Below are 13,972 nucleotides of genomic sequence, written 5' to 3' on the forward strand. Positions count from 1 at the left end.
AAGCTGAATTGAGTCAGCACTATCACGAGAGAATTTATTTATTTTTTTGTTAATGTTGAACACAAACCACTGCGGGATGATGGTGGTTCTCCAATTTGTTTCCCATATCATGAAGATGTAATTAAAATGTCACATTTCGACATTTTTTCCCAAGGAAAGTGACTCGATAAGAATTTAACGATTCCCGTTCCAACGCTGATACTCCGATTCCGATCCTCTTATCGATTCTTATTCGGTGAGGGAACGCGATAACTGAAATGGGTTTGTTTGCTTTTTAACTCTTTAATATCGACAACTTACATCTTACATATCTTTAGAGAATTTAAATAAATTAAAAAAAAAAAAAAAAAAGGGACGACTTCTCAAAATAGTCCAAAATGCTTTTTGTTGATTGGCTCGCAACCGGTTCAAGTTGTACCCGCCTCCTGCCCAAAGACGGCTGGGATTGGCTCCAGCACCCGTGAGGATAAGCGGCCTCGATAACGGGTGCATAGATATCATCCTCACTCTTATCATTGTGATGTAAGAACGAGTTGCTTTAAGTTGCAGTCAAAGTGTTGATTCTCCACCTCTCCTCCCATCCCAAGGGGAACCAAAAAACAGAATCATCGGGCAAGCACTTACTCAGAAAAAAAATTACTGGGAAGAGGCTCTCAAAAGAACGTTTTTTTTTCCGATTCCGTCACTATTCTCGCACATTTTCTCCCTCAAAGTCTCACTCTTGGCACACATCACTGACGCTAGTCCTTCTTTTGGAGTCGAAAGCAGTGAAACAAAAAAGCCAAATGTGCGTAGTTCAAGCCTTGACGTTGGCTCATTTCAGATTTTGATACGGTGTTGTATTGCGTAACGCTCTGGACCTCCCCGTTTTTCCATGGGAGATTTCTTTTTTTCCGCCAGTTTTGGGTGGTGGCCTGATTTATGACCTTTTGGGGAATTTGGATTTTGATGATCCACCCTGTTCTCCCGAAAGATCATTTAAAATAATTAGACCTTTTTAATTAGGGTGCCCCAGTGATTAAGGAGAGTTTGTAATGAGACAAACATGTCAGACTTGGACTCTGGTGTGTTAAAATAACGATAACCACGTGTATTTGCGTGCGCCAACTCTCCGTTCGCCATAATCGGCTTTTGACAGCTGCATGAAGTGCTATAGATGCTCGAAAGAAGTCCCAAGTAGAAATGAAACTGTAACGCCATTGTTTGTCTTCATGTTGCGATGGCAAATGTCCGTCCGATCATGATATCGTACAAAACCCATTCATGAAATCTCTTGTGTAACTCGAGATCGCTGTCGGCCCTTTATCAGCCTTTCCTCATATCCTCGAACGCCCTTTCACTTCTTCACTCTGCTTCATTGTACAGTCAAATTCAGTGGAGTTGCGCGTTTCTCCTTCTCTCCATGTGTTGTATAATCAAATCTTTTGCAACACAAAGAGAAACAAATGAATCAAGCACTGCAGCATGGATTTTTGGCCCGACTTTCAATAATTCTAAACATGTCATTCAGTCCAGCCGTAAACAAGACACAGCAATGACCGATGCGTACTGAGTCTTCTCTGCGGAGACGATGTCGCGCTTATTACTTTGCATCTAAACAGGCATCAAGTTACGATGGCCTCACAGTGCCGAGGTTTGAATGTTCTCCCCTGCGCCCGCGTGAGTTTCTTCCGGGTACTCCGGTCTCCTCCCACATTCCAAAAACATGCATGGCACGTTGATTGGATGCTCGAAGTTGTCCCTCGGCGTGATTGTGAGCTCGCATGGTTGTTTGTCCTTGTGTGCCCTGCGATTGGCTGGCAACCCGTTCAGGGTGTACTGCCCGAAGATAGCTGGCATAAGCTCCAGTACCCTGCCGGTGGCAGCATCAATTATTTTGGGGCAATTTTTCTTCAGCTCACAGTGGGGCCTCGGACTAGTAGTTCTAAATAGCAATTGGTCTTCGTGGGGAAAAAAAAAAAAAAGTAGAAAGCACATAAAAATCAGAAATGACATTAATTGTGCACTTTTTGTCACTCCCATTGTTGAATTCTGAACATAGCCACGTCCCACTTTAAAGCAAGTGTGCACACGTCCCCTCTCAAAAGATCAAAAACAATTTGTAATGGTAAATTGTGGAATAAAGCACCCTCTCATTTTTGTTTGTCTCATAAAAACCAACAGGGGGGGGTTAGTCTGCTTCAACCAACTGTAAGACTTGATGAGTGAAACAAACGCCCCCCTGTAGGTGACGTCCTCATAAGTCAACTCATATTGCGCTCACGATCAGAAATAGGGGTGCACGTTGACGCCACCCGCCGCTTTTATGCCGAGCAACATTGCTGCAACAGAGCCCTAAAGCAATCATTTATCTCCCGATGTCTTTTTAGAGAAGTATCAAGCAGGATATTGCTTCCACGCAGGCAACTCTGATCCTTCGTCCAAACCTGCAAAACCGCTCGCCGAATGGCAATTTGACGCAAAGAGCTGAAGAGCGCTCGCTGCACAATGGCCTTATCCTGCAAGCGGCAGTGCTCGACTGAGTTGTTTGACAAATCGGCGACGGGTCTGAGCGCCGCTTTGCATACACACACACACACACACACACACAGGCCGGGCCTTCAGTCTTGAAATAGCAGGAAGCCCCCCAGGCCAGAGCCTCCGCTGAGATAATGCTGCCTTCTGCTTTACCTCAGCGTGGAAGTCGGCGCTACATGGCCCGTTGCTCTGCTCTTGAGGACATCCTGTTTGCTTACATTCCTGGAAGTGCCAAAAAGGCATTGCGACATACTCAAGACTCTTTTGCTTTTGTTTGCCACGTTTGTTGTATTGTTGAGAATCATTTTTCTTTTATTCTCTGGCAATATTGTGGTTGAATGAGCTCCTGCTACATTCTTTCTCAAACTGTTAATCTAGTCTGGTGAAATTTGATATGCGTTAGGGCTCGCATTCCTCACACTCCAACCCCCCCGCCCCCCCACCCCGAACATGCCGGAGTGCCGAGTTCTTAGCTTTGCCCTCCATCTGATCTCACATTTCTGCAGACCTACACCACACTGTTTGTTTTCCTCGAAGGAAGCATGAAAGAAGCGCATGCTGTCACAAGATTTATTGAAGGGGTCCAGTCAGACTTATAACTTCCAAGTTGTTAGGTTAGTGCAGCTACTTCAAATGATCCCTTTATTGTTGTCTGCAAAACAGTGCAGAAAGGTTTGGAATGTTTTTTGTTTTTTTAACAACAATAAAGGCGCTCACTGATATTGTACTTTGTAAAAAGTACAGTTATGAAAATTAAATGTATTTTTTTTCTGTCATTTTTTGCTAAAATTAAATGGACAGTGTATAGCTCCTTCAAGTGTGTGTGCGCCTTGGCCACTTGGGGGCAGTATAAGACAAGAGATATGGACATGGAGCCGGTCGCAAGGCCAAAATGACAGATGTTTTCCCCAATATAATGAATACTGTTGATTTAATAATCATGATGACAATATTGATAAATTTAACTGGGATTATCATTTGGGCCATAATTGTGCATCGCTGTGAGTGTTGGTATATTGTCTGTCTACATGTGTTGCCTCACCGTTTACTACGATGCTGATACTTTTTGTTAAATGATCTCCCGCATTTTCCATCATTAGCATTAGAAAAAAAAGCCTTAGAAAAAAAGGTCACAACTCTCAAAAAAAAAAAAAAATGAATAAAAAATCAGCCAAATGACTGCTTGTACTTTGTGTTTTGAAAACGATTCTCAAGGCGCCACTGTCCTGCACTCAACTTGATAATCGTCAACATTGTTTAAATCATTGCCACATGTCCTCTAACCAAAGGCCTTCCTCTGACGCCCACAAAGGTCTTCCCGGAGGTTAACTGCGTGATACTGCAAATGGACACCACAAAACCCTGGAGATCAATTCTGGTGCGATGGAGTTGATCTCTCTGCAGTGCTGATGTTTACAAGGTATCAGGTCAGTGCACGGGAGACGAACGCAACGAGGAAGATGCACATTTATTTTTGCTTCTTTTAATCTTCAAGCCCCCTCATCCAAAATAAAACTCGCCTTGAGCAATGAACTTGAATTAATCAATAAAATCGCCCAGCCTTCTTCTTTTTCTTCTTCTAATGCACAGGTGGGCAATATATATTTTTTTCAAAGGTTCTATATTTTGCCCCGGTCTGCTTTAATGTAAAGTATTGTGTTGTAGTTTAAAAAAAAAAATCCCCAAGTTAAAATAAAAAATGGCACCATAGGTTGGCGTATCCAAAAATAGTCCAAAAATCCTCACGCTGCCATCTGCTGGTCATTTCATGTACCTCTACTACAATAGTATTTCTATTTCCCTTAAATTGGATCTCCTTAATAGGAAGCAGCTAAATAAAGTGACATCACATAGACTCTCGCTTCATTAAGCATTTGAGGTTTGTTGGGTTCTAAGGGGCAGAAACAAAATAGTGCTTCTCGTGGCATTAGGAAACATTTTGAGTGTAAATCTCAACTCGAACACTTGTTTGCCTCACAAGTGGCATTGTTTGAGGGCAAAGTTGTGCAGCTGGTGTGCAGAAAATTTCGTAGTAGAACACCGTATTGGAAAATAAACATCACCAGTAAGTTGCTCTACGAGTGGACTGAATTGTATCGTTCATACTGGATGGATGGCTTTCCAGTTTCCACAGACATCCTAACTGCTAAGAACACCATGCCACTTCACAGTAATACAGCATTACTAATTTCATTTTAGGCCCAATACAGTACAAAACAATACAACTTTATTTATTTATTTAGCGCATTTGACAACAACTGTAACAAAGTGCTTTCGATATGGTGTAATATGAATTAGTGTGAAATTAGAACACAAAAGGTGTTTCCATGTATTTTTTTTATTTTAAGTGCAGGTCAGATTCATTTAACTTTTGAGTACATTTGTATTAAATTGTGAGGTAGGGTTGCAACATTTATGGTTCAAACATTTCAGTACATTAAAAAAAAATACATGAAAATATTTTATATCACTAATCTTATTTTATCTTAATCAAGTACTGTGTTCATGTTCAAACTGTGCATAATGTTAAAATAACTTTTTATGAATAAAACATGTCCACTGTTTATGTTGACCAGTCATGTACTTTAGATATTGTATTTTGATATTTGTCATTATTGTAATCTTTGGAGAGCTAGTTATATATTTATTTATTTCTATATTCATTCTTTCAGAAAGTTGGAGTACAACTAAGAGAAATTCAAATTATATTATTTCTGGCAGCATTCATGATCTAAACCTCCCGCGGTAATACAAATTGAATCTGAACGTGCATTCGCCCGCGACGCTCTGCAGCAGAAAAATCCACTGTAAAGTGAGTCTTTCTTGTCAACGCAGTTTGCACGTTGAGCGAGTGCCAAAGCAAACCCAAACAAGAAGCAGAAGAACAAGGCGAGTCGTTCTGCAGTTGTCGGGGCGCGAGGGGGCGGTTTCACACAGCAGACATGTGGGAGGGACCAAGCGCCCGAGAGCGGGCCGCCGCGCCGCCATGCCGCGCGCCCATTGGCCGACAACGACCAAAGGCGGAAGTGCACGGGGCAGCGGGGATTCCCCGAGGGAAGTTCCCAAGTCCGCTAAGTAGGCTATGTAAAAACACACACTTTGCCATATCCTCAGCCCCACTTCCTAAGTTTGCGTGCGTGTGTTTGTGTGTGTGTTTGTGTGTGTGAAGAAGATCATGCTGTCCACGCGTTAAATTCGACTTTAATCCCCAATGAAGGTAAGCGCAGCAGGCTGAGTGGCGTCCGTGACGTGACGTAGGACGCACGCAAATTGATCGTTGGTTAGCTTGGCTTGCTGAATAGCGAATAGGGTTTACATTTACTCATTTTTTCTTCATATTCGCCTGTGGTGTGGATTTTATTTAGCTGTTGAGTGGAGAGGGAGTTGCGAAACTTAACAAAACTAGACTTAACGTTAACAATGCCGTACATGGACATTTAGGGCAGAGTTGAGTCTCATTTGACTTGTATTGAAGTTTGAAGTTGGTTTCTTTGCTTAAGTTGCCATCGGATCTTTAAATCCAAAACAGTTAGAGGAAGTGTACTTGCAGGAATTGCTTTGCCCCAGTCATCATATTTACCGCTTTTCGGAGGGTTATTTCATCATTAAGTTATTTCCCAAAATGTCAGTCATTTAACTGCAGGTAGCCCTTCAAATGTTTGGATCAAGTATTTGAAAGTCCAGCAGTCTGTTACACGACAATCTCTGGCTAAATTGACTGCTTGATAAATGGGGAAAAATTAAAAAACATATACGCATAAAACTGCTTATAATATATGATTTGGTTTTTATTTTTCACATCGGCTGGTACAATAATTTTTTTCCTTCCCCATTAAATACTACACGCTTAATGTAAGAAATCATTCTGTATTTTTTTTAATGTGCAAGTTAAGTTTGCAGGAAATGCTTTAAAAATTATAATTAGTCGTTTTTTTTTGCATGTGCAATGCTTCAGCGGAAATGCCAGTATCCTCAAACTGTTAAATCACAAATCACAATGATATAACTTATTTGCTACATTTAATTTCTTACATTTGTAAATGACATCTCAATTTAGCAAAAAAAACCAACTTTCAAACACACTGAGCCATTTTTTTACAGGACTGACTGTGAATGGTTTTGTATTTTCCCCATTCTTGACAATGACTTGCATTGACAGGTCCCATGTCTGCTCTGTCAGTGATGATTGTGGCGCACACGGCATGGAGAGGAACATTGGAGACCAGCTCAATAAAGCTTTCGAAGCTTATCGCCAGGTCTCAATTGAAAAGGACAATGCCAAAAAGGAACTGCAGCAAATGGTAAGGGTGCAAATGACTTCCACTGGCAACACAGCACCAAAGTTAATTTAAAAACCATCTTGTAGTGCCAGTTGGACCAGGAGAGATTGTGACCTATTGTTGTTGGGTTGCTACATACACAGGTCACGTTAAGCACTTGTGCAAAATAGATATATAATAGAAAATCTGTCAAACCTTCGTCATTTATAATTATAATAATAACCAGTTTTGATTGATGCTGTGAGAGGTACTAATTTTATTCCTCTTTGTGGTGACCTCGGTTAAAAAAAAAATGGCAGTTGATATGTCAGGAAATCCTGTCATTTCTATGTGAATCATTAAACCTGAAATTGAACAAGACAAGTAATTAAATATCAATTACATGGACAAGTTAAATAATCACGCATCTTAAAATGGGTTACAATGTTGTCTGCCGACCAACACGCAAAAAGTCTTGATTGTTATTCCAATGAAATATTTTACCAGCGCCTTCCTGTTTCCGCTCGCTCGGACGACGTTCGAGGTTCTACCCAAAAATGTGTTTTTCGCAGACTGAATATTATCATCAGTACACTCAAAAACTGCAAAGGCAGATTGAAGACCAGCAGCAGCTGATTGCACAACTGAAAGCTCAGCTGTGTGCAACAAGGAAGCCATCAGGTTGGTGATGTGAGGTTAATAATCCTCAAATGCATTTCTTTCTGGTCTGCTTTGCCGCCCGCATGCTGTTCATTTACACCCTTTTGCATTCTAAGGGGAGGCCAAATGCGAGTCGTGCAACAATCTCGTTGACGGGGCCGGCGCGCATGGGACAACGCAGCGTCCGGTAGGTGTGCTTCCTTTTTCACTCACTTTTCCCCGTTGTTTTGCATTTGTGTTTGTTTTGCACAAACTGCCTTCCATGACAATCACGTGAGCAATTGCTTGCGTTTTTTTCCCCGCCAGTCAGTAAATAACACTCAAGACCCATTAGTGATTCATTTATGAATAACAGATGTCATTAAAAAAAATTATAATAAATCAATTAATTCATTTTTTTTTCATGTTGCTTATCCTCAAGAAAATCGCAGATGGTCCAGTTGCCAGCAAACATGCAAATTCAACGCATGAAGGCCAAAAGCGAGATTCAAACTCACAACGGTGTGCTGTTTACATTTTGAGGACACAAAATGAAAGCTGCAGCTTTATTGATTTGTTATTTTTTATTTTAATTTATTGGTCTATGTTAACCGTAGCCGTCATTCCGGTTTAGCCGCCAGGCTCTGCGATTGTGGTCTTACAAACGTTGTCGTTATCGTGACGTGGGAGCTGCACCATGAATCGATGCAAGCTAACGCTAACCTGCGAATGAAATGCAGCCGTTTGAAAAAATGACTGCAATCATGAAGGGACTTGTCAGAGACTTCAGCTCGGCTGTGTGATGCTTTCAGGGACCTTGAGGGCTTTTGTGTATTGCTCAACAGCTGGCATCGAGGCGCTTTCTAGTGGACAAACTGTTCAATAATAACAAGAAGATCAGATATATTGGAATTCAAAATCAAACTGTAGTAATATCCAAGTAGAAGCTTCATTTTGTTTTACCAAACAGTTATTACATTGTTATTACAAGTTATTACATTGGCCTAAAAGCGGCAGAAAGAAGCACGTGTGAATTTCTCCAAGTGGCAATGAACTGCACTTTCACTTCACAAGATGGTGCTAGAGGACAATGTTGCTGCACGTTTGAGTTGCGCCTGTTTCCCGAGCATGCACAAATGCACGTTTAGTTGCAATATTAACTTGGATACATTCAACTCCAATCATCACTGCATTCCTCAAAATGTTTATTATTATTTTTTTTTTCAGGAGACATTAAACACCGTTGCTGTTCCGCCACATAAGACTGCCACTAAAAGCGTTGACTGGTAATTTTTTATTTATTTTTTTAACCCCCCTCGCTTTGCACCAAGACAGGACGCATGTTCAAGTGTGCGCTTGTGTCTCACGTGACAATTTGTTTGTCAGTCAGGAAATGCTGGATGCACTGGAAGCCATTCACGGGACCTTCCGGCAGATTCGCTCTCTATCTCGAAGGCAAAAAGATCACCTGAAGAGATTCCGCGGGGGAATAGAAACTGCAAATGGTACCTGTCCTATATATTGGGGGAATTATTATTCAAATCATATCTCAGAATTGTCCCCAAACCTCAAATTAGATTTTCAAAAGCAAAGTAAAGATTACTCTTGATCCATAACAATTTATATTTGATATCGAAATACTACCACAAATTTCTAAAAATATGCTAAGTGATGTAATTTTGCGCTTTGTTTGGCGAACGAAAAGATTGAAAGTGAACGAAAGATTTTGTGTGACTTTAACAAAGGTTTTCAAGTCATGCGCAAGAAATGTGTATGTGACTGAACTCGTTATTGCGTAATTCTCGGCTCGCACCAATGTACCAACTTTTACTACAAAGTCCCATAACTCTATTTCAGTATTTTTTTTTTATCGCTGAAGGTTTTCTTCTAAATTAATGTATGCAAATTTATATAAAGTGGTTGCACGTCACATGCTGTATTTATACACCCATTAACTTCTCGTGCGGTTGCAAGTTATTTGTGTTCTACTCTCACCTGCCACATCGCGAACATATTATTGTGCTCAGTTTTTGATGACACTTCCAGAAAGGTGCTAAGACGGCAATATGTTTTCTAGTTGTGCTTGTCGTTCAGTGCTGGAGAACCGCACAAGTAAAAATTGACAAAAATGGCCGCCTCTCAGCGGCGGAGCAATTTTCACAACTGCAAACTACAATTGAAAGAAATGTACGACACCTTAGGTGAATATGCTGATGTAATATATTTATACACATAATAATTAAAAAAAAAATATATATATTTTTTTAATTTCAATTGCACTCTGAAATGAATAATTTATTGCACAACCTTTTTGAGGGTATCACTGGCATCAAATAATTCCTCTAACTCTTACTTTAAAGCATGTCTCAACAGGTAAGGGTTATAATTAAAAATATGAAATAACTAAAAATATGAATGACTGTCTTCACAAAGATTCACAAATATTTGCTGAGCTGCGACTTCCTCTTTGACCTTTGTTGTCATTTTGTTAATTTATTTCCTCACAAGTGCATGCTGCTTCCTCTTATTTGTGTTCTGACCAAAAACTTCATTAACATTAGCCGTTGCTCATTTTTGCACCTCGTTAAAATTTGACATCATTTGAGCGAACGACAATTGTCTGCTTTGGAACAACCTGTGTTTTTGTTGCGCACCGCGACATCCACCATGTTGGCAAAAACACAACAAAATGTTTGTGTGCCGTGTGACAGATCAGCAGTTCTCCATGCCCATCCAGTGCACCGACCGCGCGGCCGAAGCCGAAGCGCCCTTCTTCTTGACGACGAGGTCGACGGCGGATATCCCGCTGATGCCGACATTGCTGGCGTCGCGCGGCGCCAGCCCCGATGACAGGGACTTTGTAGACTCACTCTCCAAGTTCAGTGTCAAATTCCCGCCTCCTGTGGACAGCGAATACGATTTTCTGAACAGCGCCCCGGAACGGCACGTTGTTCTGACCGTGCCCGTGAGGAGGCCCCTCAGCGGCATCCCCGCGGCGCCCGACAACGAAGAGGAGGAGGAGGAGGAGGAGGAGGAAAATCGAGAGGAGGAGGAGGAGCTGCCCTCGGAAGTGGCCGTGCCTTTTGTCATCGCGCCATTCCCCGCCCCCACGACGTCCTCCTCCCTCTCCCAGGAGGACGTTCGGGGCCCTCAGCAGGTGAGAAGCAGGTCTGAGAAAAGTAGTAGCAAATTATCGTTTTCTGCTCGCTCTTTGCTAATGGAGGCGTGTAAGTGTGTGAAAGTCCAAAATAAGCAGCACGTCGAAGCGTCAAACACATTATCGTGTAATGAGCGTTAATCCCTTGTTTTTCTGTTTAAATTCTGTCTGCTCGCGTAGTTGCCGGAAGGTGTGAGCCGGATGGACGTGCCGCTCGGTGTCAGAATTTGATGAGACGCGCCTGATGATTGCAAAGGCCTACTTTTATTTATTTTAACTCATTCACTATCAGCAGAGTAGAAAAAACTAATAAATAAAATAAAATAAAATTGGATCTTTGACGTCTTTAGCCATCAATGGCAGTAAATGAGTTCAATATAATTATGATGCATGTTCATAACCGACATGACAGTTGTAAAAGCAACATTAGACACTTGAGGATGACATTTTAGTGTCCACATATTGTATCATTTTTTTTGCCCGGTGATTAAAACTTCGCTTTCTTCGACTTCAGTCTCTGTGGAGCCCCGAGCTGTGCGAGGCGGCCGACGTGGCAGCGGAGATGGCGGCGGCCCCGAGCAGCATCCCGGATAAATGTGCCTTCTGCCACGCCGTGGTTCCTCGGGAGCAGATGAACATCCACCTCTATTCACATTTCTCTGATACGGATGAAACGCACCGCTGACTCGGCGGCGTCGCGGCCCAGAGACTTCACGTAAGCGTGGCCCGGTGCTGCCCGCCGCAAAGTACGTTCACTGTACGGGACACTGCAATGAGACTTGAAACCATTTTATTTAATAATGAAGAATTGAATGGTACAGTCCCCCCCGTATATATTTTTTCCTTTTTTTTTTTTTTCTCTCTAATAGAGCTCCAGCTGAGATTTTTTTTTTTTTTTTTGATGATGCATAAGGAAATAAAGCCAACAATGACTTTTATCATAAGGTGGACCAAGGTGTTAGCGTTTTGATATTTTTATAAAGACAATTTGCATTTATATCATTTTTAATTAAAAAAATAAATGAAAAATGTGGCGCTTTATACAGATTTGTTGGGTGTCAAACTAATTTTTGTCACAAGCAATGTGTAAATGTATACTGTGTATATAACAAATATATACTGTAACTCGTTTTGAAATCAGAAGTCGTGAAAAAAAATTTAAAAAAAAATTTGGTTAGGTTACTTTACAGAGTTGTGTGGTAACCCAAAAATGTTTGTAATATGCAGACAATTTGCCAACAGGAAATTAAACCAACGGAATGTAGTAATTTATTTATTATAATTTATTTTACCATTCTCTAGAGCGTATCAAAGTAATTGTTGCAAGATCGTGGCAAAATGTAGCACGCTTCAGTTTTGTTTAGTTTGCCCTCTAGAGAAGAACAACATCATGTCGTCTACGGGAAGTTGCGCAACATCCATGAGATCAATTATCAAAAAGGAGAATCGCGTGTTTTTTTTTTAAGTTCTGTTTTTGCCTAACCAACCGTTGATCCCCGAGTTCCCGTCAGTTCTGTTTGCAATTTTCCATGTGAATTTCAGCTCATCATTCAGACTTCATTCAAGAATCGTGGAAAGAGTCTCCGCCCGTAAACCTGTTGTCGATTTTAGCGCGTAATGTGAAGCAGCTGTTGGTCGACCACCGTGCTGCTTTTCTGAAACATTTCCAAGTTTGCCATCGTTTAAGAAGTTTATGCGCCATATGTTCATTAGACACGGGAATTGCTTTTCAGGCTCAACGACGCACAACAATCAGACGATCAATTACCTCAATTACGTCCTCATTTGCCAACCTCTGCTACATAATTTTTTCTTTGCTAACTATATTAGCTCGCCATTCAAACTTATTGATTAATATATGTTAAAATCCGTATAGGTGAGATTTTTTTTTTTTCTTTTTTTCAATGACAGTGAAAAAAAGAAAGCCCACTAAATCATCTGAACTTAATTTTTGGGTGCAATCAGTCCCTTGTGTGATGACTCCAAGTGATCCAGTACTTCTTAACGCAGCCATATCCCAGTTACATAGGGGTGTGCACATTTTTGCAAACACATTTCAATTTTTGTTTCCCCTCTCAATCCGATTTGAGAAACAAAATTCAATGATGTCGTACCGCTTAGTAGACAAGCTGAAATGATTGATCTTGGTTTTAATTTGAAGCGGGGTGTGTCGACTTCTTCTATCCATATTTATTTGCGCAGTTTTTAATTGCGTTTCAGAAATAGCTCAGGAAACGTGGCGTGTTATTTTCCATTTACCATGCCAAACGTCACGTGTTTATTGGTGCGTTTTTAATGACACGCCACGTCAGTTTACATTCTACAGCACAGTATGGACAGTGCGTGCAGCGGGAGATTTTTTTTTTTTTTGCTGGTGGTGGTGTTGGTGGTCGGGGGGGGGGGGGTTGGCAAATACAGATCCCTAATGATCTTTTCTGGTTAATCTGTGAAGAGTCGAACATAGTGCAACCTACACGCTTTTCTCTCTGGGAGCATGAACAGCTGCTTGCTCATAATTACATTGTCAACCGTCGTTTGGAAGTGGAAACTGCCAGTGACAGCTCGTATTCTTATATTTGCTTGATTTATTTATTTATTTATTTTTTATTCTGACCAACAAAGGTGGCTTCCCATGTGTCGACAAGGTGAACTTTAGTGCCCTATTTTATTTTTGGAAACCGTTTTTTTTTTTTTTTTTTAATCCTTTATCTTGACTTTCACAAGAGGCCGTAGATATAAGAGTGATTTAAGCGCCGTATGACATAAGACGGACACACCAAAAGATGTAAGCTCTGAATGGAGGCGGCCGTCGCGGCCTGATTACAAGGTGTCAAAATTGCCAAGAGCAAGAAGGTGAAAGCAATCAGGGGTGAGAAGATTGTGGCATTCGTGAGGGGCAACTAATTATCCAAGTCATTTGTGGAGGGAAGCATTGGAGGCAGCTCGAGTCCACCGACTGGTGACAGATTGGTGCGGAGGAGAAGGGGAGGTGTTAGAACAATGGAGCCCAGCTCCCCGTCATTACTGAACGCTAATCAGCAGTGCTGCCGCAGCACCAGTCGGTGCCGCAGACAATTCGGGAGGGGGGGGGGGGGGGGGGGGGGCTGGGAAGTCAGCCAAGGGGTTTGAGACCAGAGTTTGGAAAAGTGACACAACTGTCGCTCATCCACTTGCTTGTTTAGTGCCGAGAAACGCTTGCACAAACTGTCGTTTTGGGTTGGAGTACAACATCTTGTAGGTGCAGTCATCAAATAACGTCCCCACTACGGATTAATAAATAATAAAAGTACGTTTTTGATATGGAAAGTGATCAATTATACTTTAAAGTAATCAGTTCTGGTATGGTGCAAAAGTAGAGTAGATGCCACTATGTTCATTTGTGTGCAAATTTATTTGCTCT

At 41.4% G+C, this 13,972-nt stretch overlaps 1 protein-coding gene across 1 annotated transcript; it reads left to right on the top strand.

Annotated features, from left to right (window-relative positions):
- Positions 1-5,584: 5,584 nt before the first annotated feature.
- Positions 5,585-11,615, top strand: tank (TRAF family member-associated NFKB activator). The gene is made up of 8 exons (XM_088314638.1): positions 5,585-5,734; positions 6,677-6,818; positions 7,349-7,457; positions 7,553-7,623; positions 8,643-8,701; positions 8,802-8,920; positions 10,127-10,572; positions 11,087-11,615. Exons 2-8 carry the CDS (start codon positions 6,720-6,722, stop codon positions 11,255-11,257), a joined length of 1,074 nt encoding a protein of 357 aa, XP_088170764.1. The 5' UTR covers positions 5,585-5,734; positions 6,677-6,719; the 3' UTR covers positions 11,258-11,615.
- The last annotated feature ends 2,357 nt before the right edge of the window (positions 11,616-13,972 follow it).

This window comes from Idiotropiscis lumnitzeri, chromosome 14, assembly GCF_059441095.1.
Source record: "Idiotropiscis lumnitzeri isolate Australia: NSW breed Sydney's pygmy pipehorse chromosome 14, RoL_Ilum_1.0, whole genome shotgun sequence".
Taxonomy (NCBI): domain Eukaryota; kingdom Metazoa; phylum Chordata; class Actinopteri; order Syngnathiformes; family Syngnathidae; genus Idiotropiscis; species Idiotropiscis lumnitzeri.

Bases quoted from the DNA above. Each gene is read 5' to 3' on its own strand.
- tank (XM_088314638.1), top strand. From the start codon at position 6,720: ATGGAGAGGAACATTGGAGACCAGCTCAATAAAGCTTTCGAAGCTTAT. The intron at 6,819-7,348 runs GTAAGGGTGCAA...TGTTTTTCGCAG, and splicing joins AAAAGGAACTGCAGCAAATG to ACTGAATATTATCATCAGTA. The intron at 7,458-7,552 runs GTTGGTGATGTG...TTGCATTCTAAG, and splicing joins TGCAACAAGGAAGCCATCAG to GGGAGGCCAAATGCGAGTCG.